Genomic DNA, 27,713 nt, shown 5'->3' with positions numbered 1-27,713 from the left:
ACAGACACGGAGAATTCTTCAAGAAGACGAGAAGCCTTTAATTTGCACAAATCTGGGCCTGGAACATTCAGAGATAGTACAGCTCGGCCACTCTCCAAATGTTCTCTGATCCATAATTTCAAGCAGCATTTTATTATAATTTCAGTTCTTATCTTTGGCTGCTTAGCAAGCATGTTTTTACTAACTTTAACCTCTCACTGTCCTTGCCCTTTATCTCCAATCTCTGAGTTACCATGATGTTCTAACTGAAGCAAAAATAAACTAAGCAATAACATGTTTTTGGGCCTTCTGATCACATAAAAATAGCTGACATCTGCGAGCTTTACTAAATGTTTTTAAACATATTGGTAAAATTAAGAAGTAACGTGTTTCTTCTATATACACTCTATATAACTTCTATAGTATCTGCAGATATGGTCAAGTATCTGAGCTGATTGGACACAATATCGCTAGCAGCATGACAAACCAGTTGCTTGAAACACCTTAGACATTGATGCATGAATTCAATTATTTGTGTAAAATCTGTTGCAATGGACTTCAACTGTTCTTGTTTTCATTTCTCTAAAGCATCTCCAAGATTCAGACGATGTCTGCCTATCGCTAAAGTTATTTTGTTAATTTCCTTCATTTTCAACGTCATCGCAATCACTTCCCAGATAGCGTCGCCAGGTATGTGCTAAAATATACAATACAATACAATACAATACGATGCAACTACCATGTCCGAGAGACAGTTCTGCAGCCTGACCTACTGTCGTCGTTAAGTCAGGTTGTTGGTGATCCAGGACACATCAAGTTGGGAAACGGGAAGTACAACGGGATCTGGGGGTCCTTGTACATCTGTCTATGAAAGTAAGCATGCAGGTACAGCAGACAGTGAAGAAAGTGAATGGCATGTTGGCCTTTATAACAAGAGGAATCGAATATAAGAGCAAAGAGGTCCTGCTGCAGTTGTACAGAGCCCTACAGAGACCACACCTGGAGTATTGTGTGCAGTTTTGGTCCCCTAATTTGAGGAAGGACATTCTTGCTATTGAGGGAGTGCAGCGTAGGTTTATAAGGTTAATTCCCGGGATGGTGGGACTGTCATATGCTGAGAGAATGGAGCAGCTGGGCTTGTACACTCTGGAGTTTAGAAGGATGAAAGGGAATCTCATTGAAACATATAAGATTGTTGAGGGCTTGGACACACTAGAGGCAGGAAACATGTTCCCGATGTTGGGGGAGTCCAGAACCAGGGCCACAGTTTAAGAATAAGGAGTAAGCCATTTAGAACGGAGACGAGGAAACACTTTTTCTCACAGAAAGTTGTGAGTGTGTGGAATTCTCTGCCTCAGAGGGCGGTGGAGGAAGGTTCTCCGGATGCTTTCAAGAGAGAGCTAGATAGGGCTCTTAAAAATAGCCCTATCTAGTCAGGGGATATGGGGAGAAGGCAGGAACGGGGTACTGGTTGGGGATGATCAGCGATGATCACATTGAATGCCGGTGCTGGTTCGAAGGGCCAAATGGCCTCCTCCTGCACCTGTTGTCTATTGTCTATTGACACCAGTGGAGCATCCACCAGTATCTTCTTCAGTTTCCTCCCTAACAGTGCAGGCTGGATGGTGTTAAAAGCATTGGTGAAGTTAAAAAAAATGACTCGCAGTGCTTCCTGGATTATCCAGATGAGTATGGAAACGATTATTATTCTGTATTTAAATAAAAATAATGTACTCTGTATTCAGCAGGGTGATTGGAATAGAATGAGAATCCTAGTCAGTATATTGTATCATTGTATATTGTATCAGTATATTGTATACAGTATCACCTACAAAGCCCTCCACCATCTGGCCCCCACATATCTCACTGACCTCCTCTCCCCCTACCAACCCTCATGGTCCCTCAGATCCACATCTGTCGGTCTCCTCTCCATCCACAAGTCCAACCTCCGCAGTTTAGGGGACAGAGCTTTCTCCAGGGCAGCTCCAGGCTCTGGAACTCCCTCCCCCAACTGATCCGCAATTCCGTGTCCCTCACCATCTTCCAGTCCCGCCTCAAGACCCATCTCTTCAACTCTGCCTATCCTTAGCCCCACGTCCACCTCCCTTTTCATCTGTGCATTAATTGCCTTATTATTGTGTTTTGTATTGAATTCTGTCTTTACTTTGTGTACTAGTCATGTCTCTACTATTTATTTCATTCCCCTTACATTTTCCTCTACCTGCTAAATTTTTGTAAGGTGTCCTTGAGACTCTTGAAAGGCGCCCATAAATAAAATTTATTATTATTATTGTGTACTGCGTGACCTGTTCCACCAGCACCAGCCCATGGAATTGAAAGGATATTTATGTTAGACCTTTAGAGATACAGCACGCCATCAGGCCCTCGGCCAACCACGGCAACCAGCGATCAACCCCATACACTACCAATATCCAACACACTAGGGACAATTTACAATTTTATGGAAGCCAATTAACCCACATACTTGTACGTCTCTGGAGTGTGGCAAGAAACTGAAGCACCTGGAGAAACACACACAGTCACAAGGAGAAGGTGCGATCTCTGTACAGACAGCACCCATAGTCAGGATCAAACCCGGGTGCCTGGTGCGGTGAGGCAGCAACTTTACCGCCACGCCACTGTGCCATCCTATTGTTGACATGAATAGACAATTAGTTCTGTGGCAATCTGAAGAAGGGTCTCGACCCGAAACGTCACCTATTCCTTTTCTCCAGAGATGCTGTATGACCCACTGGAGTTACTCCGGCATTTTGTGTCTATCTTCAACAGAACATTGAGATTGCTCACAGGAGCAGCAGCTGACAGGATGTGACTGATGGTGGCCTGGAAGGAGTGTGATGAGGGCTGTAAAATTTCAGCAGGTTGATTCGAATAATGGAATAGAACATTGAATAGCATAGCACACTAACAGGCCCTTTGGCCCACAATGCCTGTGCTGAACATAATGCCAATACCATCTCTTATCTACCTGTGTTTTACCTTCATTCCCTGCACCTCCATATGCCTATCCAAAAGCCTCTTAAATGTCACAATTGTATTTGCCCCAACCGCCAACCCTAGCGGCATGTTCCCGGCAATCGGCACCCTCTGTGTAAAAAAGGACGCTCCGCACAACTTATTTCTGGAAAATAGGTTCTGACTACGCTATCTATGCCCATCATAATTTTATATACTTCTATCAGATTTGCCCACAGCCTCCAGTGTTCCAGAGAAAATAAACCAAGTCTGTCCAGCCTCTTCCTGTAAGAGGCCTTAATCCAGGCAACATTCTGGTAAACCACTGCACCCTTTCCAAAGCCTCCACATAAAGGGGCGGCCAGAACTGCATGCAGTATTCCATATGTGGCCTAACTAAAGTCCTATAAAGCTGCATCATGACATCCTGACTCTTGTATGCAATGCCTGACTTAATGAAGGCAAGTATACAATATGCCTTCTTTACCACATTATTTCCTTGTGTTGCCATTTTCAGAGACCTATGGAGTTGGACCCCATGATCCATCTGTACATCAATGCTGTTGAGAGTCGTAAATTTTCCCCATATATTTGACCTCCCAATGTGCAACACCTCGCATTTGCTCGGCTTAAAATCTATCTACAATTTCTCTGCCCATTTCTGTAGCTGTTCGAAATCCCGCTATATACCTTGACAGCCCTCCTCACAGTCTGTGACCCCAGCAATCTTGGTGTCATCTGCAAACATGAGCAACTGTCTACATTTATGTCCAAGTCATTAATATATATCACAAACAGCAGTGGTTCCAGCACAGATTACTGTGGAACCCCACTGGTCACAGACCTCCAGCCTGAATATTGTCCTTCCACCACAGCCCTGTCTTTTATCAGTAAGCCTGTTCTGAAATGAATCCATATGACCTAGTCACAGTTAATCCCATGCATCTTAATCTTCTACAACAGCCTACCATAGAGGACTTTAACAAATGCCTTACTAAAATCCATGCAGACAACATCCGCCGCGCTACCCTCATCGATCTCCTTCGTCACTTCCTCAAAAAACTCAATCGTTAGTTAAGGGCCCGTCCCACTTGGCCGTCATTTGCAAGTAATTTACGCGACATCATTTACGCGTCACGACGCACAACGCGCATTACACGCGCATGGTGCGTGATGACAAAGGCAGTGACGCACGGCCGAGCGCAGCGTCGCAGGATTTTGTGATGTACTAAATCTTCGCATGCCATCTGCGTGACGCGCAAATGACAGCCAAGTGGGACAGGCCCTTTAGACACGACATGGCATATACAGTCGGGATAAATTTCAAGTTTCCCAATGAAACGAAGGATAACATCAACTTTATTGGTACATCATTAACATAAGTGTAGCTGCTTGCATTGCAGCTGCTGCTGGCGCCGACGATGGCGGCCACGGTGTACTGCTCCTTGCTGTTTTGTATGTGTTTATTTGTTTGTGTCGTCTGTGGAAACCCTACAAAGATTACTTTCACGAGAGAGGTACTCATAAACATCGGACATACAGTACCTCCAAACATCGTTCCGGATTTCTCTCACTCGCTGGATTATTTGGACATACTCGTCGGTGGGGCTGTGGCTGCATTCAAGGTCCTGAGACGGAGAATACCCGTAGGAAGCGCTCTGGAGCACTCACCTGACCCGTCGACGAGGATCATGCACACCACTCCCGAGCATATTCCTGGCAAACGTACGTTCTCTCAAGAACAAAGTGGACGAACTGCAACTCCTACATCGGACAAACAAGGACTTCTCTCGAGCTGCTGCCCTGTGTTTCACTGAGACCTGGCTTTGTGAGTCGACCCCGGACAGCGAGCTGTAACTGGCTGGCTTCCAACTTCACAGAGCAGATCACGAAGTGGAGGCAGCGGGGAAATCAAGAGGCGGTGGAATATGCTTCTATACCAACCAGGACTGGTGCAGTGACATCACGGTACTGTCAAATTTCTGCTCTCCCAACCTAGAATCCCTCTTTATAAACTGCAAACCCTTCTATTCTCCAAGGGAATTTAACTCCTTTATTCTCGCTGGAGTTTGCATTCCCCCCCCAAGCCTGCATACGTGAAGCGCAAATGCAACTCGCTGGCCAGGTAATGAGGGTAGAGAGTGACTTCACGGACTCCTTGGTCATTGTTTTGGGGGACTTTAACAAAGCTAACCTCAGCCGTGACCTTCCAAAATACAGACTTCATATGACCTGCCCCACCAGAGGGGAGAGAACATCGATCACTGTTATACGGCAATCAAGAACACATATCGCTCTGTTCGCTGGGCAGGTCTGGGTCTCTCTGATCATTGTCTAGTTCACCTTATTCCGCCCTACCCTCATCGATCTCCTTCGTCACTTCCTCAAAAAACTCAATCGTTAGTTAAGGGCCTGTCCCACTTGGCCGTCATTTGCACGTAATTTACGCTACATCATTTACGCGTCCACCCCATCCCCAACCAACACAGCCAGACCACAGTCTACAAAGAATGAACCCTGCACCCTCTCCTTCCCATTCACCACTTCACACCTACTTAAGACAAGACTCCAGTATGAAAAGACAGGACCATTTAACACCCCAACCAACACTTCACACCCACTCACAGCCTGACCTCATTCTGCAAAGACTGGGCCCTTCTACACCCACCCCCCTCCAATCACTACTTCACACCCAATCACCCACACCCTCTGTGCTGCACAACATCATTTATCCAATAACAACAATAAAAATAGAGGAGGTGGAGAGGCTTTTCAGAGGACAAAAAAGCCGGAAATCTCCAGGACCTGACAACGTTTCCCCCTCTACTCTTAAGCTCTGTGCCAAACAGCTGACACCAGTATATACAAACATTTTTAACCAGTCCCTGCAAACATGTACTGTCCCTGCCTGCTTCAAAGTCTCCACTATTGTTCCTGTACCCAAAAAGGCATGGATTACTTGTCTTAATGACTACAGGCCTGTCGCATTGACCTCTGTCATCATGAAGACACTCGAAAGGCTTGTGCTGGCCAAGCTGAAAAATATCACAAACTCAAAAACTGGGCCTTCTGCAGTTTGCATATCGGGTCAATAGATCTGTGGATGATGCAGTCAACCTGGGCCTGCACTTCATCCTATAGCACCTGGACCACCAGGGGACCTATGCGAGGATCCTGTTTGTTGATTTTAGCTCTGCATTCAACACCATTGTGCCAGAGCTACTACACTCCAAACTTTCAGAGTAGACTGTGCCTGAACCTCTCTGTCGGTGGATCACCAGCTTCCTGACAGACAGGAAGCAGCATGTGAGTCTGGGGAAGCACATCTCGGACCCGCAAACGCTCAGCATAGGAGCACCGCAAGGCTGCGTACTCTGTCCTCTCCTCTACTCTCTCTATACCAACGACTGCACCTCCACAGACACCTCTGTCAAGCTTCTCAAGTTTGCGGACGACACAACCCTGATTGGACTGATCCAGGATGGGGAGGAATCTTCCTACAGGCAGGTAGTGTCACAGCTGGCGTCCTGGTGCCAACGTAACAACCTGGAGCTCAATGCTATTAAGACTTTAAGATTAATTGTAGACTTTAGGAGAGCTCCCCCTCCCCTCACCTCACACACCATCAACAACACCACAGTCACATTTGTGGAGTCTTTTAAGTTCCTGGGAACCATCATCTCCAATGAGCTTAAGTGGGGGGCTACCATCGACTCCACAGTCAAAAAGTCACAACAGAGGATGTACTTCCTACGGCAGCTGAGAAAGCGCAATCTGCCACAGGTAATGATGGTCCAATTCTACACGGCCATCGTAGAGTCTGTCCTCACCTTCTCCATCTAGGTCTGGTTTGGCTCAGCCACCAAGCACGACACGTGGAGGCTGCAGCGAATCATCCGATCAGCAGAGAAGGTTATTGGCTGCAACCTTCCCTCCATTGATGAACTGTACACTGCAAGGGCCAGGAAGCGAGTGGGCAAGATCATCTCTGACCCCTCTCACCCTAGCCACAAACTCTTTGAATCGCTTCCTTCTGGAAGGCGACTCCGGATTGTCAAAGCTGCCACAGCCAGACATAAAAACACTACTCAACAGCCAAAAATCTGTAGCCTATCTTTGATCTGGTATTTTGTTGGTTCACATGCTTGATCAATGGTGTTTTATTGTTAATGTTTTATTATTATTAATGTTTAGTGTTTTCTGAGTCATTCGTAACTGTCACTGTATGTCATGTTGTTACTTGTGGGCGGAGCACCAAGGCAAATTCCTTGTATGTGAATACTTGGCCAATAAACTTACTTACTTAAATTAATAGGTTAAAAAGAAAAACCTGTGGCAAATGTGATTCACTGAAGGCTAATGTACGTCATTAAACTGGGATGCAAAGACTATTGAGCAAAGTAGTTTTTAAAGCAAAAAGCAAACTGATGGAGGAATTCATTGGGTGAGGCAATATCTATGGAAGTAAAAGGATGGTCGACATTTCAGGGCGCGAATCAGTACTAATTCAGGGGCTCAACCCAATATCTTCCAAACTGCCTCTGATTTCATCAAGTCTGGCGATCTGTCCTCCACAGCCTCCAAGCTTATCGTTTCCCAGAATTGCACTATCCACTTCTACTTCCTCCCCAAAATCCACAAACAGAACAGTCGTGGCAGACCCATTGTTTTTTCCTGCTTTTGCCCACCCCCCGAACATATATCCATGTACCTAGATTCTAGCCTATTCTGTTCCCCCCCCCCCCCCCCAGAATCCATTCCCACCTACAACCGGTTCACCTCACAGGCCCTTCAACTATAACCATATAACCATATAACAATTACAGCACGGAAACAGGCCATCTAGTCCGTGCCGAACACTTATTCTCCCCTAGTCCCATCTACCTGCACTCAGACCATAACCCTCCATTCCTTTCCCGTCCATATACCTATCCAATTTATTTTTAAATGATAAAATCGAACCTGCCTCCACCACCTCCACTGGAAGCTCATTCCACACAGCTACCACTCCCTGAATAAAGAAGTTCCCCCTCATGTTACCCCTAAACTTCTGTCCCTTAACTCTTTAATAACTCTCAATTTTTAGGCCCCCTTTCACGCATCTTTACCATGGACATCCAGTTCCTCTACACCTCCACCCCCCATAAATTAAGGACCTAAATCATCTAAAAAAGGACATGGATCTGCGATGTTTCGGATTGGGACCCTTCTTTAAACTGACCCGAAACTTGCCCATGCATTTTCTCCAGAGATGTTGCCTGACCCACTGAGTTACCCCAGCACTTTGTTTTTGTGTTGCAAACCAGCACCTGTAGTTCCTTGTCGCTACAGAAATCATCTACTTCTGTCTCAATTCTTTAAGTGCTTGCAGTAAAAATTGTATCTGCTAGGAATAATCAGCAGGTAAGGCAGCATCTACGGAGAGGGAATCACAGCGTTTCAGATTGATTAAGTTTATTCAGAATGGGAAACATTAGAAATGAAACAACTGTTAGTTGCATAGAATGATGGGAGTGCAGAGGACATAAAGGGAGCATGTGATTGATGAAATACCAAGGGAGCCTACTGAAAATAGACACAAAATACTGAGTAAATCAGTGGGGCAGGCAGCATCTCTGGAGTGAAGGAATGAGTGATGTTTTCGGGATTGAGACCCTCTTTAGACTGAGAGTCAGGGAAGAGGGAGATACAGAGATATGGAAGTAAGGTGTGAAAACAAGGCATGAAAGGGGTTGGAGATCAAGGAAATTGGAGAATAGATCATTGTTAGCTAGGAGAAGGGAATGAAGCAAACATAGATAGTCATAGAGTGATAAAGTTTGGAAACAGGCCCTTTGTGTGGAATGTTGCCCACACAGGCCAACATGTCCCAGCTACACTAGTCCCACCCACCTGTGTTTGGTCTATATCCCTCTAAACCTATCCGATCCATGTACCTGTCTAACAGTTTCTTAAACTGGGATAGTCTGTGCCTCAACTACCTCCCCTGGCAGCTTGTTCCATACATTCACCACCCGTTGTGTGAAAAAGTTACCCCTCAGATTCCTATTAAATCTTTTCCCCTTCACCATGAACCTATGTCCTCTGGTCCTCGATTCCCCTACTCTGGGCAAGAGATTCTGTGCATCTACCTGTTTTTTTCCTCTCATGATTTTATACACCTCTATAAGATCACCCCTCGTCCTCTTGCGTTCCAAGGAATAGAGACCCAGCCTATTCAACCTCACCCTACAGCTCAGACCCTCCAGTCCGGGCAACATCCTCGTAATTCTTGTCTGAACTTCAAGCTTGGCAATATCTTTCCTATAATGTGGTGCCCAGAACTGAACACAATACTCTAAATGCGGTCTCACTGATGTTTCATATAACTGCAACATGACCTACTCAATACTCTGACTGATGAAGGCCAATGTGCCAAAAGCCTTTTTGACCACCATATCTACCTGCACCTCGACCTTCAAAGAACCATGCACCTGCACTCCTTGATCCCTCTGCTCCACAACACTCCCCAGAGGCCTACCATTCACTGTGTAGGCCCTGCCCTTGTTAGATGGCCCAAAATACAACACCTCACATTTCTCTATTAAATTCCATCAACCATTCCTCATCCCACCTGGCCAATCGATCCAGATCTTGCTGCAATTTTTCACAACCATCTTCACTATCTGCAAAACCACCCACTTTTGTATCATCAGTACACATGCTAATCTTGCCCTGAATGCTCTCATCTAAATCATTGATGTAGATGACAAACATTAATGGGCCCAGCACCGAACCCTGAGGCACACTACTAGTCACAGGCCTCCAGTCTGAGAAGCAACCTTCCACCATCACCCTCTGCCTCCTTCCATGAAGCAAAGCAAATGTAATCGGGGACAGTCAGACTGGTCAGAGAACTGGGAAGGGGAAAGGATGGTGAGAGAGGGGAAGCAGGAATTACTTGAAGTTAGAGATGTCAATATTCATACTGCTGGGGTGTAACCTTGTGAATATTCTTGTATTGATGGCTCAGAAGTGTAGCCCCACCAATAAAATGGTCTAATGCAAAAACCCTCATCTTTCCATTGGCCCATAAACAGTGAACCATGTGTTCCATGTGTTCTTCGGGCGGATGTGAAAGATCTCATGCCATTATTTCCAAAAGGGCAAGTAAGTCCTCACCAACCATTGAAACTTACCGAATAGTGAAAGGCTTGAATAGAGTTGATGTGGAGAGGATGTTTTCACTAGTGTGGGAGTCTAGGACTAAATGTCTTAGCCTCAGAATTAGAGGACGTGCCTTTAGGAAGGAGATGAGGAGGAATTTCTTCAGCCAGAGGGTTGTGAATCTAGAATTCAGAAGGCTGTGGAGGCCAGGTCAATGGATATTTTTACGGCAGAGATAGATAGATTCTTGATTAGTACGGGTGTCAGAGGTTATGGGGAGAAGGCAGGTGAATGGGGTTAGGAGGGAGAGATAGATGAGCCGTGATTGAATGGCTTAATTCCGCTCTTGTTAAACTGAGTTATTTTGCCAGTCCAATTCAAGAAAACTTGATTCAAACCATTGCTGCTAAAATCAATTCTTTATTCTGACAGCACTGGATAATTCTTTAAACCTTCCAACACAGAGCTTGAAACTCTGGGGCACGTCGAAAGAACTACTGACTTTGGTACAAATGTAACACATTATATAGGTATTAGACAATTATGGTACAGAAGGAGTGGCAAACTATTAACCAATCATTATGTTTTACCATACATTTAGCTTATTTGCATTAACCAATCAACGAAATCCTTCCCAGTGATTGACAACACGTATAATCACACGATTTCCCCTTTTCTGGCCTCTTTACAACCCTTTTTCCCTCTGTGGTTTTCTTTAACCTCTTTGCTCAAAATCATTTTATTTCAATGAAGTAAAACCACAGAAATATAAAACTAATTCTCATAGACCACCTCTCAGAATATAAAATACACATCATACAGCAATCACACAATACATACACACAAAACATATATTTTCACTTTGGAAAAGAAAGTTATTTCTAAAACTTCAGATTTAAACAATGTCTAATACTTACAATCCTAATTAAAACACAATACACTTCACAAATAATTTCCCTACTTCATAGTTAAAATACAGTTACTTATGGATTAAATATGAGTTTTGCCCCATTCTTACAAAGTGAGCACCTGTAGAAGTTAGAGAGAGTCCTCCTTGACATACCGACTCTCCGTAAACTTCTCAGGAAGTAGAGGCGCTGATGTGCTTTCTTTATGATTGCATCAGTGTTCTCGGACCAGGAAAGATCTTCAAAGATATGTACGCCCAGGAATTTGAAGCTCGTGACTCTTTACACCATCGACCCGTTGATATAAACAGGACTGTGGGTTCCCATCCTCCCCCTTCCAAAGTCCACAATCAGTTCCTTGGTTTTGCTGGTGTTGAGGGCCAGGTTATTGTGCTGGCACCATTTGGTCAGTCGGTCGATCTCATATCTATACTCTGACTCGTCCCCATCAGTGATACGTCCCACAACAGTGGTATCATCAGCGAACTTGATGATGGAGTTCGTACTATGACCGACTACGCAGTCATGAGTATAGAGTGAGTACAGCAGGGGGGTAAGCACGCAGCCTTGAGGTGCTCCCAAGCTGATTGTTATAGAGGCTGACACATTTCCACCAATACGAACTGACTGTGGTCTGTGAATGAGGAAGTCGAGGATCCAGTTGCAGAGGGATGCGAAGAGACCCAGTTCTGCAAGTTTGGTAATCAGCTTGGAGGGGATGATTGTATTAAATGCCGAGCTGTAATCAATGAATAACAGCCTGACATATGAGTTTTTGTTGACCAAGTGGTCCAGAGCGGAGTGGAGAGCCAACGAGATCGCATCCACCGTTGATCTGTTGTGGCGGTAAGCGAACTGCAGAGGACCCAGGTTTTTGTCGAGGTAGGAGTTGATTTGCGCCACGATCAACCTCTCAAAGCACTTCATCACCACAGACGTTAGTGCCACTGGTCGATAGTCATTGAGGCACGTCACCTTGCTCTTCTTGGGCACCGGTATAATTGATGCCCTTTTAAAGCAGGTGGGAACCTCAGACCTCAGAAGTGAGAGGTTGAAAATGTCCGTAAAAACACCAGCCAGTTGGTCCGCACAGGTTTTTGGAACACGACCAGATATACCATCAGGTCCAGGCGCTTTTCGAGGGTTCACCCCTCTGAAGGATTTTCTGACGTCTATGACTGTGACTGAAATACCATCACAGCGAATGGGGGCTCGAGAAGGCACATCAGTGTTCTCCCTATCAAAGCGTACGTAAAACGCATTGAGCTCATCAGGGAGTGATGTTTCGCCGACATTCGAGCTGCCTCCTGATCTCGCCTTGTAGGAGGTGATCGCATTCAAGCCCTGCCACAGCTGCGGAACATCTGTCTCATCCTCCAGTTTGGAGTAGGTCCCTTTTGGCCTTTTTGATGGCCTTACCAAGGTCGTATCGGGACTTCTTGTAGACCACTGTATCATCAGACATGAATGCCCGGTGTCTGGTCTTCAGAAGAGTGCGGATCTCATAGTTCATCCAAGGCTTATGATTGGGAAACACTTGGAAGGTTTTTGTTGGGATGCATTCTGATCTTCAGTGCTGTGTATTCAGAGGTTCAATGTTCCCCTCATGACCGCATGGGTGTTTCCCTGGTTCTCCAATTTCCTCCCACATCCCAGAGTCATGATGTGGGTTGGTGGATTAATTGGCTTTACAAATTATCTACACCTGTAGGTGAATGGCGGGAGAATTGGGGAGTATTAATGGGCATATGCGAGAGAATTAGTTACAGGGAAAGGAGGGATGAGATCTCGGATGGAGTCATTGGGCTGAATGGCCACCTATGTTATAAGGGAATACAAAATATGAAACTCAAATCCATAATGCAACTTGCTTGGTTTGTGTCACATTAATGATTATTCAGCCCAGCTCAGCGCAAACTGGTTCCCTCCCCATTCCCTATAATTATGACTGCATTTAAAATACTTCATGGTGGTGAAAGGTGCAGTGAAATAGCAGATTTCTGATTTTCAATGGAGAAATTCACTGCAGACCCTTTCACAGCATTTGACAGGTTTTGTTAGTTTCCACCTTCTGATAACAGGCATTGACTCATGCTGCCTCGGCAAGACCAGCAACACAATCAATGACAAGTCACACCCAGGCCACTCTCTCTTCTGCCCTCTCCCATCAACAAAATGTAATGGTGTAAAAATGCACATCTCCAGATTCAGGGACAGTTTCTTCCCAGCTGATATCAGGTAACTGGTATTTACCTCATTGGTGAACCTCGGACTATCCTTGATCGGACTTTGCTAGCTTTATCTTGCACTAAACATTATTCCCTATACACTGTAAATTACTCGATGTCTAATCATGTATTGTCTTTCCACTGACTGGATAGATACATAGAAAAATAATTGCAGGAGTACGTCATTCAGCCCTTCGAGCCAGCACCGCCTTTCAATATGATCATGGCTGATCATTTAAAATCAGTACCCTGTCCTGCTTTTTCCCCCATATCCCTTGATTCCTTTAGCCCTATGAGCTAAATCGAAATCTTTCTTGAAAACACCCAATGAATTGGCCTCCACTGTCTTCTGTGGCAGAGAATTCCACAGATTCACAACCATCTGGGTGAAAATGTTTTTCTTCATCTCAGCCCGAAATGACCTACCCTTATTCTTAAACTGTGACCACTGTTTCTGGACTCCCCCCCCCCCCCCCCCCCCCCAACATGGGGGAAAATTGTCCTGCATCTCGCTGTCCATTCTTTTAAGAATTTTATATGTTTCTATAAAATCTCCTCTCATCCTTCTAAATTCCAGTGACGACAAGCCCAATTGACCCATTCTTTCATTGTATGTCAGTCCTGCCATCCCGGTAATTAACCTGGTGAACCTTCGCTGCACTTCCTCAATAGCAAGAATGTCCTTCCTCAAATTAGGAGACCAAAATTGCACACAATACTCCAGGTGAGGTCTCACCAGGGCCCTGTACAACTGCAGTTGGACCTCCATGCCCCTAAACTCAAATCCTCTCGCAATGAAGGCCAACATACCATTAGCTTTCTTCACTGCTTGCTGTGCCTGCTTACTTATTTTCAGTGACTGTAATGATGTACAAGCACACCCAGGTCTCGTTGCACCGCCCCTTTTCCTAATCTGACACAATTCAGATAATCTGCATTCCTGTTCTTGCCACCAAAGTGGATAACCTCACATTTATCCACATTATAATGCATCTGCCCACTCACCCAACCTATCCATAGACTTGCAGCCTCATAACATCCTCCTCGCAGCTCACACTGCCACCCAGCTTTTTTGTCATCTGCAAACTTGGATATGTCACATTTAATTCCTTCGTCTAAATCGTTAATATATATTGTAAATAACTGGGGTCCCAGCACCGAGCCTTGCGGCACCCCACTAGTCACTGCCTGCCATTCTGAAAAGGACCCGTTAATTCCTACTATTTGCTTCCTGTCTGCCAACCAGTTCTCTATCCATGTCAATACCATGTGCTCTAATTTTGCACACTAATCTCTTGTGTGGGACCTTGTCAAAGACTTTTTGAAAGTCTAGATACACCACATCCACTGGCTCTCCCTTATCCATTCTATTTGTTACATTCACAAAAAATTCAAGATTAGTCAAGCATGATCTTCATAAATCCAAGCTGACTTTGACCGATCCTGTCACTGATTTATAAATGCGCTGTTATAACATCTTCAATAACCGATGGCTAGTACGCAATAAAAGCTTTTCACTGTGCCTCTGTACACATGACAATAAACTAAACTGTAACTATAATGATCTACATTTGGGTTCATATTTTGTTATTCAAACTTCTTTTTAATTGCAGACCTTACACTAGAGGACGTTATAATTGCTGCTGCATCGATGGTGGGACTGGTACTTTGTCAAACATATGCCATTATGTTTCTCTGCTGGACATTTAAGGAGTTCCCAGGTATCTGATATTGTCTAATTTGCACTTAAGCATTAACTCGCAGGCATTTCCAAGTGATTAGCATTAGCAAAGCAAAAGCGCAAAACATGACTTATTAACTCCTCCCGACACCTATCCAACTCACCAACAGCTCCTGTAACTTGTGGAAAGCAATGACCCCACATTTTGCCCAGTTGTGAAGTGGTGCCTCGGAATGACACAGAACATCGGGAAGTATTCTGGCCTGACTCCAGCAAGGACACTAGTGGAGAAGTGACCTTGAGAAGAGCCTCTGAATTCATTCATGATTGACGCATCGTGGAAGTCAATTTAGAGCCAAGGACTGGGGGTAGGGAAGCCCTCGATCTGGTTGGGTAGTAAGCACACTCTACTCCACAACAATGTAAGGCTGAACGTGCAGGCTGCCCGCACTCACACCTGACTGGATGCATGGAAGTATTCAGTTTAGTTTAATTTAGAGATATGGCGGGGAAATAGACCCTTCGGCCCACTAGGTCTGTACCCACTGGCGATCCCCGCACATTAACACTATCCTACACTGGGGACAATTTTTACATTGATACCAAGCCAATTTACCTGCAAACATGTACATCTTTGGAGTGTGGGAAGAAACTGAAAACCGAGGCAAGTCACGAGGAGAACTTACAAACTCCGAAAAAACAAGCACCCGTCGTCAGGATTGAACCCAGGACTCTGGCTCTGTTAGGCAGCAACTCTACCGCTGCACCACCGTGCCGCAGAATTACACAGTGTAGTAATAATAACATGTGAGACAGTTGATAAAATTGCTTTGAAAAGTTTGATAGAGGCTTTGACAGATTCTTGATTAGTACAAGTGTCAAGGATTATGGGGGGGAGAATGGGGTTGAGAGGGAAAGATAGATCGGCAATGATTGAAGGGCGGAGTAGACTTGATGGGCCGAATGGCTTCATCCTGCTCCTGGAACTTATGAAAGAAAGAATTACGCTCACATTTTTTTTGAAACTCAGTACTTTATTGAGATGTGGCTTAAATAAAGATGCTGTCGCTTTAACCTCTGTGGTTGGTTCCAATCTGTGAGGGCATACAGTTGTGAGCCGCGTCTGGTGACCGGGTGGTGATAATGATGAGAATTTGCAGCCATTTGAACCGCAGCCAAGCTAGAGTCTTCTGAGTGGGTCGCAGCTCCCCAGCTGACGGGACAATAGACAATAAGTGCAGGAGTAGGCCATTCGGCCTTTCGAGCCAGCGCCGCCATTCAATGTGATCATGTCTGATCAACCCCAATCAGTACCCCATTCCTGCCTTCTCGCAAAATCCCCTGACTCCGCTATCTTTAAGACTCTCTTGAAAGCATCCAGAGAATTGGCCTCCATTGCCTTCTGAGGCAGAGAATTCCACAGATTCACAACTCTGGGTGAAAACGTTTTTCCTCATCTCTGTTCTAAATGGTCTACATCTTATTGTTGAAATGTATCCCCTGGTTCTGGACTCCCACAACGTCGGGAACATGTTTCCTGCTTCTAGCGTGTCCAATCCCTTAATCCCAAAACCTCTTATATGTGTAGCGCTTCTTTGCCCTCTACATGAGCTGCGCCCCAGGTTCGTAAACTTTAATTCCCTTATAAGTGTTTTATTGGTGTTTCTCACACAGATATTCAAAAAAAACAACACTCAATAAATCAATCTTTTATAGTACCTTTAAGTATTAATTACTATGTGGGCCCACATACTCACTCACACAAGCCGGCAACATTAAAAACAAAACAAGAATAACCCCACGTTGCAGGCCTGGTCGAAGCTGGAGAGCGTCGCGGCCAAATACAGTGGAAGCCGACAAGTGCACAGTGCAGAAGCTCACAAGATGGCGGGAGTTGGCTGACAAGAGAGGACCCCATGTGGCAGAAATCTTCCTTCTCCCTCGTTGTCTCCAGGGCTCAGCTAACCGCTGCTCTCACTCTCCTCGTGATCACAAAGTCCAAACAGCGACAGTCTTTAATCCACACCTCCGAGCTGAAGGGGTAGCAGTTAGCCTAGGCTTCTTCTGTCTACTTCTGGACTTCTCTCTCTCTCCTGGACTTCGATTACCCACACTTCCCAGCTCCCGCCCCCAAACCAATCACCACACAGGAAAAATGATCTAACTCATTAACAACAAATCAAAATGCAGAACACATATTCACAGCAAAATTTATAAATTTCTTAATAAGAGAAACTAATATGAAGTTACACAGGGCTACACCCTCCCCCTGCTAAACGTCTGATGTCCCTATCAGGCTAACCTACTGTGCACTAAACACATCTGCTTACTTGGGCTCTTTAGATGGATTCTGAACTTAACGTTAATCTTGGTTCACTAGTGTCTGTGGTCTCTGTGTCACAGCATATTTGAATAATCAGGCCTCTAAAAACTATCGTCACAGGTCTGTCAGTCGGCTGTCCAAGTTTGTCATAACTGAGGCGTAGGACAGGTTTCACAAGCCGTTTGGCACAGGGTGTCTGGGAGGACTCAGCAACCACAGCCGAGGTGCTAGGGGTAGGGACGTCTCCCTCCCCCAGCTCTGTGTCCACCACAGAGTCTTGGTGTGGCTGTAAGGGTTCTTCCAGATTTTCTGTTGCTACTGGCAGTTCATCCACTTGATCCTCCTCTTCAGGTGAGTCATGATCATTGGAACAGACGCTGATAGCTGTACCTATCATGACCGGACCATGTCTGTGTTCAGCCTCCAGGCCTTGGGTTTGCGGAAGTAGACAGAGTTTTAGCTGGGGTAAGTAGTAATTACTCTCCTCTTCAGACTCTGAAGTCTGGTCCTCTTGACTCACATGTTCTGGGTTTTGGGTTTGCGGACGTAGACAGAGCTTTAGCTGGGGTAAGTAGTAATTACTCTCCTCTTCAGACTCTGAAGTCGGTGGCTCTTGACTCGCATGTTCTGGGTTTTGGGCTTGACACTTTACTTTCTGTGCTCTGGTTACTGGTTTCTTTGGTTGTGTTTTCCTCTCTGCAGGAGTAGGCAGTCTTACCAAGTAACCAATGGGAAGCAAGTGATCTCTGTGCATTGTTTTCACTGTGCCTGTTCCTCTCTCTGGTTTCACACGATACACTGGAAGATTGGGCAACTGTGCTATCACCACATAGGGCAAGGGGTTCCATCTGTCCTGTAGCTTGTGTTTTGGCTTGGTCTCTGACTTGTACATGTCTTACTGTTGTAGTTAATCTTCGTCGAGCTGTCTCATATTCCTCCTCTTCACGAATCTCATTTAGGAGCTTTAAGAAGGTAGGAGGTTTCTCTTTTCTTTCTCTCAATCTCAACTGTAACAGCATCATATCAGAGTCAGTAGCACCTCTAATAAGTTGGTGAATTCGAGCATGATCGGCTCTGTGGCTGAGAAGGCCTCCTTTCTGCACTACTTTGATCAACGAGCGTTCCAGCCTCCTTAAAAAGTCAGAGAGCTTTTCACCAGACTGTTGGTGAAGGCTCCTGAAGGCAAAATATAAGTCTTCTCCTGACACAGGCGTGCCAAAGGCACTTTCCAAGGCCTTTACATAGCAGTCAGGGCCAGCATCTGGGTCGTTTAGTCGTACAGCCTGAATTATTTCCAGGGCCGGCCCCTTTAAGCTCTCGACTATTCTCTTTCGTTTCTCACGTTCAGAGCAGTCACATTCTTCAATCATTAGATAGGCTTGTTCGAGCCAATGGTCAAGGCTCTCCTCTCCTGGCGGTGTGGGAAGGTTTCCAGAGAACATCCGCACACGTCGAAATGCATTGTTCTCACTGGTAGGTCTCATCGTTTTTCCCAACAGGTCTCCCACTGCTCGGATGATGGACTCTGGGGAGCTTCCTTGTGGAGTCTCTGTAGTCAGCATGGCTTGAACATCATTTACTGATTTTCCTTCATCAGTCATTAGTTTGTTTAGCTTAGCTAAAAAATCTTCAGCTGGGCTCACAGGTTCATTGAAGAGGAAAATTTTCCATTCTGAGCCTTCCTTCACTGGCTGCAGTTGGGGGGGAATGCGATCTGGCTGTACAACTTCACGGCATTCACAGAGTACCAGGTTGCTGCCAGTCTGAATGTCACTTTGGACGTCCCGTACCTTTACTCTCCCAAGTGCCTTTACTGTCTGAACAGTCTCTTCAATGTCTGCTTGGTCAGTATTAGTCGGCACGTCAAACAGGACAAAAGCATGGTTTGGGTTTAAGCATGCTTCACTACACCAGCTATGAATCTTAGCTGCTAACTGAGAGTCTGCTTGAGTAGCCATTATACTACAACTGCTATAGGCACTTTAATACAAAAGTCGGGAAACAAAAACACTTCTTAAAGGCAAAAACTAACAGTAAATGAAATGAGAATTAATCTCAGCGGTGCCTCCATTTTGTGTAGCGCTTCTTTGCCCTCTACATGAGCTGCGCCCCAGGTTCGTAAACTTTAATTCCCTTATAGGTGTTTTATTGGTGTTTCTCACACAGATATTCAAAAAAAAAACAACACTCAATAAATCAATCTTTTATAGTACCTTTAAGTATTAATTACTATGTGGGCCCACACACTCACTCGCACAAGCCGGCAACATTAAAAACAAAACAAGAATAACCCCACGTTGCAGGCCTGGTCGAAGCTGGAGAGCGTCGCGGCCAAATACAGTGGAAGCCGACAAGTGCACAGTGCAGAAGCTCACAAGATGGCGGGAGTTGGCTGACCAGAGAGGACCCCATATGGCAGAAATCTTCCTTCTCCCTCGTTGTCTCCAGGGCTCAGCTAACCGCTGCTCTCACTCTCCTTGTAATCACAAAGTCCAAACAGCGACAGTCTTTAATCCACACCTCCGAGCTGAAGGGGTAGCAGTTAGCCTAGGCTTCTTCTGGACTTCTTCTCTCTCTCTCCTGGACTTCGATTACCCACACTTCCCAGCTCCCGCCCCCAAACCAATCACACAGGAAAAATGATCTAACTCATTAACAACAAATCAAAATGCAGAACACATATTCACAGCAAAACTTATATAAATTTCTTAATAAGAAAAACTAATATGAAGTTACACAGGGCTACATATGTTTCAATAAGATCCCCTCTCATCCTAAATTCCAGAGTATACAAGCCCAGCCGCACCATTCTGTCAACATATGGTAGTCCCGCCATCCCGGAATTAACCTTGTGAACCTCCCTCATGGCTCCATAGTTCCCTTTGTTCAATACTGACATTTCCGATTCTCCTTTCTCCCTCTCAAATTGTAGATTTGGAATACCAGTGGAAAATAAATGCTGAAGTCATTAGGGCAACCCAAGACAGTCCATAATTCACTGGTTAGTGCTGTGTCATGTTCAAGAGCCTGATGGTTGATTTGAAGAGTTATTCTTGAACCATATGGTCACAGTTTTCCGTTGTTCCTGATGGTCAGAATGACGTGGGACCATGGCCAGTATCGTGTAGGTCTTTAATGATGCTACCTGCCTTTTTGAGGCAGTACCACAAGAGAGAGTGTGGCCTCTCAGGAATCAAAGTGGTCAACTCTGCGTGGAGCCACAGGAGATGGGCAAGGTCCTCAGCGAGTATTTCTCCTCTGTTTTTACCAGGGAGAAAGTCAGTGGGACTGGGTTACTTCGGGCAGCCGATGGAAGTGTCTTGAGCGCAGTCAATATTACGGCCGGAGAGGTGCTGAAAGTCCTGACGAGTAGGAAGGTAGACAAATCTCCCGGGCCTGATCAGATATATCCGAGGACACTGGGAAACTAGAGAGGAAATTTCAGGAGCCGAGGGTGAGATTTATGAGTCGTCATTAAATACCAGTGAAGTGCCGGAAGACTGGAGGGTGGCAAATGTTGTGCCTCTATTCACGAAGGGCTGCAGGGAAAGGCTTGGGAACTGCAGGCCAGTGAGCCTGACATCTGTGGTCAGAAAGCTAGTAGAGGGTTTTCTGAGGGCTAACATATACATGCATTTAGACTGACAAATACTGATTAGGAACAGCATGGTTTTGTATGTGGGAGGTCTAATCTCACAAATCTGATTGTGTTTTTTGAAAATGTGACCATAAAGGTTGATGAGGGCAGAGTTGCAGATGTTGTACATCTGGATTTCAGCAAGTAATTCGATAAGGTTCTACATAGTAGGCTGCTGGAAGGTTAGGTCTCGTGGGATGCAAGGAGAGATGGCTAAATGGATAGAAAAATGGCTTCATGGAAGAACGCAGAGAGTGATGGTGCAAGGTTGCTTCTTGGACTGAAGGCCTGTGACTAGTGGCGTGCCTCAAGGTTCAGCGCTGGGCCCGTTACTGTTTGTCGCCTGTATCAATGACATGGCAAGATTAGCAAGTTTGCAGATGACACAAAAGTGGGTAGTATTGCAGACAGTGAACATGGTTGTCAAAAATTGCAGCAGGATCTTGATCAGTTGGGCAGGTGGGCTGAGGAATGGTTGATGAAATATAATACAGAGAAATGTGAGGCGTTGCATTTTGGGAAGATTAACATGGGCAGGACCTACACAGTGAATGGTAGGGCTATGAGGAGTGTTGTAGAGCAGAGGGATCTAGGAATGCAGGTGCATGGTTCCTTGAAAGTGGGGTCACAGATAGCTAGGGTAGCCAAAAAGGCTTTTGGCACATTGGCCTTCATCAATTAGAGTATCGAGTATAGCAGTTGGGAGGTCATGTGCAGTTATATAAGACGTTGTGTTTAGAGTATTGTGTTTAGTTCTGGGCAACATGTCATCGGAAAGATGTTGCCAAACTGGAAATGGTGCAGGGAAGATTTACAAGGATGTCGCCAGAACTGCACATATTTGCTCGACTTCCAGGCTCATTGTGTCTCCAAACGTTGTTTGTTATTGCATGCATTGAATCATTTGTGTCAATCTACTATTTCGTTTTTTCAAACTATTTTAATTTTTCTCTACACCGACTGCAGAGGACAAATGGTGGTGGTGGCGCCTGAAAATCTGCCACATTGTGTCTCTTGTTACCATCCTCATTGCTTTCATTTGCTGGATTGCATTTAAAGGTATGTGCACACATTTTCTTTATTTTCATGAAATTGGAAACTTGGTACTGTATCAGATGGTTGGAATGAATGCAGTATCTCAGTCAGTACATTATAATGTATGTTGCCTGAACTACCTGCACCTGCATTGTGAGACCCAATATAGTCAATAATGGATGACTGGTTGGACATCTGGACTTCTGGAGGGCATTAGATAAAGTCCTTTGTAAGTTAAAACTTATGAAATGGAAGGAATATGATAATGGATTATTGGTGCTCCCATGACAGGAAGCAGCATATAGGAACAACTTGCAAGATACAAGTCATCAGGCTGTGATTCATGGTCTACAAAGATCTATGGTAGACACAAAAAGCTGGAGTAACTCAGCGGGACTGGCAGCATCTCTGGAGAGGAGGAATGGGTGACGTTTCAGGTCGAGTCCCTTCTTCAAATATCTATATTGGGGCTGTAACTTCTCGCAGGCCAACTTGAGTAATTAGATAGTCACTTCATCAAATTCACCTACGGTGCAAAGATGGGTGGTATAGTAACGGTGAACTGCAACATTACATCCTAAAGAGAGATAAAAAGGTGACACGTTGTCAAGACTGAAATGTTTTTTTGCATGAAATAATAAGTAAATGGCCTTTGACCTAAATATGAGAGAAATTTGTATTTTTTAAATGTTTCATTTTAGTTTAGTTTATTGTCACATGTACCGAGGTACAGTGAAAAGTTTTTGTTGCTGCTATCCAGTCAGCGGAATGACAATACATGATTACAATCAAGCCATTTACAGTGTATACATACATGATAAGGGAATAACAAGGTAAAGTACAAGGTAAAGCCAGCAAAGTCCGGTCAAGGGTAGTCCGAGGGTCACCAATGAAGTAGATAGTAGTTCAGGACTGCTCTCTGGTTGTGGTAGAATGATTTAGTTGCCTGATAACAGCTGACCACGTGGGGTTTTCTCCAAGAACTTTGGTTTCCTCCCACACTCAAAAGACGTACAGGTTTGTATGTTAATTGACTAAACTAAGGGCATAACTTGTTCTTGAGCTGGATAGTGGGCACTTGCAACAAGCTAAGGATAAGGTCCATAGAAGGTGTTGATCCTGTTGGATAGGTAAGGTTCACTTACTACTTGTGAGGATGAAAGAAAGGCTGTGGGGCAGACAGCCACAGTGTAGACCTAGGCACCTTGACTCAGAAGCTTATCTAATATGTATCTAAGTGCTTATGTATAATGATACGCACCGAACTGAAAACAAAAATGAATTTCGCTGTGACTCGTGGCATGTGACAAATTAAGTCCAATAACCATAACCAGTCTGAAGAAGGGTCTCGACCCGAAACATCACCCATTCCTTCTATCCCGAGATGCTGCCTGTCCCGCTGAATTACCCCAGTGTTTTGTGTCTATTTTCGGTGTAAACCAGCATCTGCAGTTACTTCCAACACATAACCATAACCAGTAGGGTAGAATAATCAGAAAGTTAGAGTAGAATCAGGCCATTCGGCCCATCGTCTACTCCACCATTCAATCATGACTGAACTATCTCTCCCTCCTAACTCGATTCTCCTGCCTTCTCCCCATAACCTCTGACACCCATAAAATATCCATTGACTTGGCCTCGACAGCCTTCTGTGGCAATAAATTCCACAGATTCACCACCCTCTGGCTAAAGAAATTCCTCCTCATCTTCCTAAAGCCCTTTCCTTTAGTCAAGACTAAAATCTTATCTATACTCCCAAGCCTTTCCTGACGTTCACTGAGCGAGGGCGATATGTATATATGTATGTAGTTTGTTTGTTTATACTATTCTTATAACAAATGTAAAGCACTTTGGCCAACGAGAGTTGTTTTTTAAAATGTGATATATAAATAAATGTGACTTGACTAAAGGAACATCCTTTAATTCTGAGGCTATGACCTCTGGTCCTAGACTCTCTCACTCATGGAAACATCCTCTCCAAATCCATTCTATCCAGGAAACACTATTCGGTAAGTTTCTATGACACATCCCCTCATCCTTCTAAACTCTAGTGTCGAGGTCCACTGCCGTCAAACACTCATCATATGTTAACAATGCTGTTCTGCATTGTATGTTTTGCCGTATTAAATGTACTGTTAAAAAGTGAGACTGTGTGAACACTCAGTGTAATTCTCTCAGTGAGTTCGTTGTTGTGTATTTTAGGTGAACGTTGTGACAGCAACTTTCCTACCTGGACACTGCTTGTTCCGCTAATGCTGGGATGGCTGTTAGCATTACCCATGGCACTTCCATTTGGCCACAGTAAGTATCGTTCATCAAAGCAGTTTCTGAAGGATTCAGTTTCAGTGAAAAGTTTCCCCCAATCCTGGTGAAACTTCAGTTTCTGAAAGGATGCTATTGTGAGCAAATCTCCAGAATGCAAGAGCAGGGTGGTGATGTCACAATTAGATCAAACATTAAATTGGCCACTAAGTGTGTCGGAAGAAATGGAATCGGTGACATTTCAGGTCGAGTCCTTCTTCAGACTTAGAGTCGGGGGGGGGGGGGGAGCCTGCAGAAGGGAAACGAAAGATTTAGATGGTGAGGTAGTTTACCTTTCCCCTGACTCTCACTGAAGGAGGGTCATGACCCGAAACATCACCCATTCCTTCTCTCCAGAGATCCTGCCAGTCCCACTGAGTAACTCCAGCATTTTGTGTCTATCTTTGGTCTGGTTCCATGCTGTGTGAGTCTAACAAATTTGTCCATTCTGTCCCTGACTGTTTGCTGGCATTCAAGAGCAACCCTCTGGCATGGAGATTTCCATGTTCGGCAGGAAGTTCCATACAGAGCTGCTGACCTTTACAGGACCAGTGCCGGTATTATTGGGACACTCGCAGGAATGCAGAAGCCCAGTACCTGCTGGCCAATGATGGAGCAGAGACCCCCTGAGATTCCCCAGCTGAGGAACCCACCCCTGGATCCTGTGCCAGGTCTAACCGCATGCAGGATTCATAGATAGATAGATAGATAGATAGATAGATAGATAGATAGATAGATAGATAGATAGATAGATAGATAGATAGATAGATAGATAGATAGATAGATAGATAGATAGATAGATAGATAGATAGATAGATAGATAGATAGATAGATAGATAGATAGATAGATAGATAGATAGATAGATAGATAGATAGATAGATAGATAGATAGATAGATAGATAGATAGATAGATAGATAGATAGATAGATAGATAGATAGATAGATAGATAGATAGATAGATAGATAGATAGATAGATAGATAGATAGATAGATAGATAGATAGATAGATAGATAGATAGATAGATAGATAGATAGATAGATAGATAGATAGATAGATAGATAGATAGATAGATAGATAGATAGATAGATAGATAGATAGATAGATAGATAGATAGATAGATAGATAGATAGATAGATAGATAGATAGATAGATAGATAGATAGATAGATAGATAGATAGATAGATAGATAGATAGATAGATAGATAGATAGATAGATAGATAGATAGATAGATAGTTAATTAATTAATTACTGTATTGCCACACAACCAGGGTCGGTGGAAATTTGGGTTGTCAGCAGCAGTACGATAATAAAGGACACACAACCACAATAAAACTGTACCACAAACATCCACCACAGCATTCATCACTGGTGGAAGGCACAAAAATTTGGCCAGTCCTCCTCCATTTCCCCCCCGGGGACAGGACCAGAGTCCAGAGTCAGTCCAGGATCGGCTCTTCCTCACCGGAGACCGCGGCTTTAAGTTGTTGTAGGCCGCAGGCCGGCGGTCGAGATTTAAAGTCCCCGCCGCAGCAAGAAGCACCGTAGACTGCAGGGCCGGCGGTCGAAGCTCCCCTCCAGGGGTGATGGAAAGTCCATGCCGGACTCGCGGTAGAAGTTGGCCGCGGGCCGGCAGTGGTGGCTTCTTCTTCCCCCGGGTCCCCCACGAGGGATCCCGGGCTGTAGACGCCGCACCAGCTGGAGCTCTGCAGACCGCGGCTTCAGGCTGCGACTTCAGGCTGCCGGCTGCACCGGGCCAGCGAAACGGAGCGCTCCCCTCCAGCGAGGGCTCACCCGCTCCACGCCGAGTCCACGCTGCGCCCGCCGCTGAAGCCCCAGGCGTGTCTCCGGGAAAGGCCGCGCCGATCCTTGATGTTAGGCCACGGGGGAGGAGACCTGGAAAAAGTCGCCTCTCCGTGGAGGAGGCGACCGAAGTGGTTTCCCCCTTACCCCCCCACACCACCCCCCACACAAAACACATGAAGGAACATTAAAACATACTTTAAAACATACTAAAAAATAAGAAAAAGTTGAGAGAAAAAACTGACACGCTGCTGACATGGCTGCTGCCAGAACAGCGCCCCCTACATCTGCCCATTCATTGGGAAAGGGGGACTGGGAAGAGCTGCAGCTTGAATTGTTTGGTTTGTTTTAGTTTGGAGATACATCGTGGAAACAGGCCCTTCAGCCCTTCGACCGGCGCCGACCAGCAATCCTTGCACATTAACACTATCGTACACACATTAGGGAAATCTACAATTTACAGAAGCCAATTAACTTACAAACCTGCACGTCCTTGGAGTGTGTGAGGAAACGGGAGTTTCCGGAGATAATCCACACGATCATGGGAGAACGTACATTTTGTACGGACAGCACCCGTAGTCAGGATTGAACCTGTCTCTGGTCTCTGGTGCTGTCAGGTAGCAGCTCTACCACTGCACCACCGTGCCGCCCAAAGTATTATTTGTTTAAAAATATATATTTTTAAAATAATTTAGTTTATTTAAAAATAATCTAAATTTTCATTGTTTAAAATATCAGCATTGGTTTCGATGTCAGATATCTGAGAGGGTTTGTGGGTGGGGTGTATTCTTGGCCACCAACATCACTATGTTACACCATTACTGGCTCAACTCCAGTTGTATACTTAACCGCATTCCAGGTCTCTGGAACAGGCACAAACCTGACCAAACATAACCATTTTCCCAGCTCCTGGCTCTCGGACTACCGCTGTTCCTGAATTCTAGCTTAGGTCATACAACTTAGCTTACGTTCCCGATCCATGCTCTGTAGACAGTAACAGCCACCTGTGTCCCAACGACCCAAGGGCCCACCTCACTGAAAACCGATAGGGGCAGAGACCCATTGGAAGGTTAAAATAAAAGAGCAACGCAAAATCAAAATAACACTTCTTTGAGAGGGGAGATGAGGCATCAACAATCTCTGACAATAGACACAAAAAGTTGGAGTAACTCAGCAGGTCAGGCAGCATCTCTGCAGAAAAGGAATAGGTGACGTTTCGGGTCAAAACCCTTCTTCAGACTCTGGTCTCGACCCGAAAAGTCATTTATTCCTTTCTTCCAGAGATGCTGCCTGCCTTGCTGAGTTACTCCAGCTTTTTGTGTTTATGGTTTAAACCAGCATCTGCAGTTCTTTCCTACACACTGACAATATTGTGTATCATGCATGAGGAGTTGATGAATAATTATTTCATTCATTATAGGCAGAAGTAATGGAACTCGCAGAGCCAACACCACTGAAAGAGAACAGGTATTTTATTAAGATAAATTGCTGCTGTATTTTTGGGGGGGTTCAAAATGATCGTTTACCTTGCCCTCTCTCTTGCTCTTGTACATGTATACACTCATTGAAAACGTTCTCTGTGTTTATGCCTATCCAGGTCAGACATTGACACACTCAGCCCAAAGGAAATCTTGATCTCTACTAATATGCATGATGTGTGGTTAGATTTAACATCATCTACCCCCTCCCGTACTGT

General features: G+C 44.9%; 1 protein-coding gene across 1 annotated transcript in view; it reads left to right on the top strand.

The window, feature by feature from the left end:
- The window catches only part of LOC116990198, a 45,617-nt gene that overhangs the window by 17,312 nt on the left and 592 nt on the right, over nt 1-27,713 (top strand). Inside the window, exons 4-8 of the mRNA XM_033047746.1 lie at nt 568-669; nt 14,851-14,958; nt 21,845-21,937; nt 24,116-24,214; nt 27,438-27,484. Of these exons, the coding sequence (XP_032903637.1) occupies nt 568-669; nt 14,851-14,958; nt 21,845-21,937; nt 24,116-24,214; nt 27,438-27,484 (449 nt within the window). The remainder of the gene's footprint in view (nt 1-567; nt 670-14,850; nt 14,959-21,844; nt 21,938-24,115; nt 24,215-27,437; nt 27,485-27,713) is intronic.

The sequence above is a fragment of the Amblyraja radiata genome, chromosome 30 (assembly GCF_010909765.2).
Source record: "Amblyraja radiata isolate CabotCenter1 chromosome 30, sAmbRad1.1.pri, whole genome shotgun sequence".
Lineage (NCBI taxonomy): Eukaryota > Metazoa > Chordata > Chondrichthyes > Rajiformes > Rajidae > Amblyraja > Amblyraja radiata.
Note: the sequence above shows the minus strand (reverse complement) of the source record. Positions and strands in the feature narration are given on the sequence as shown.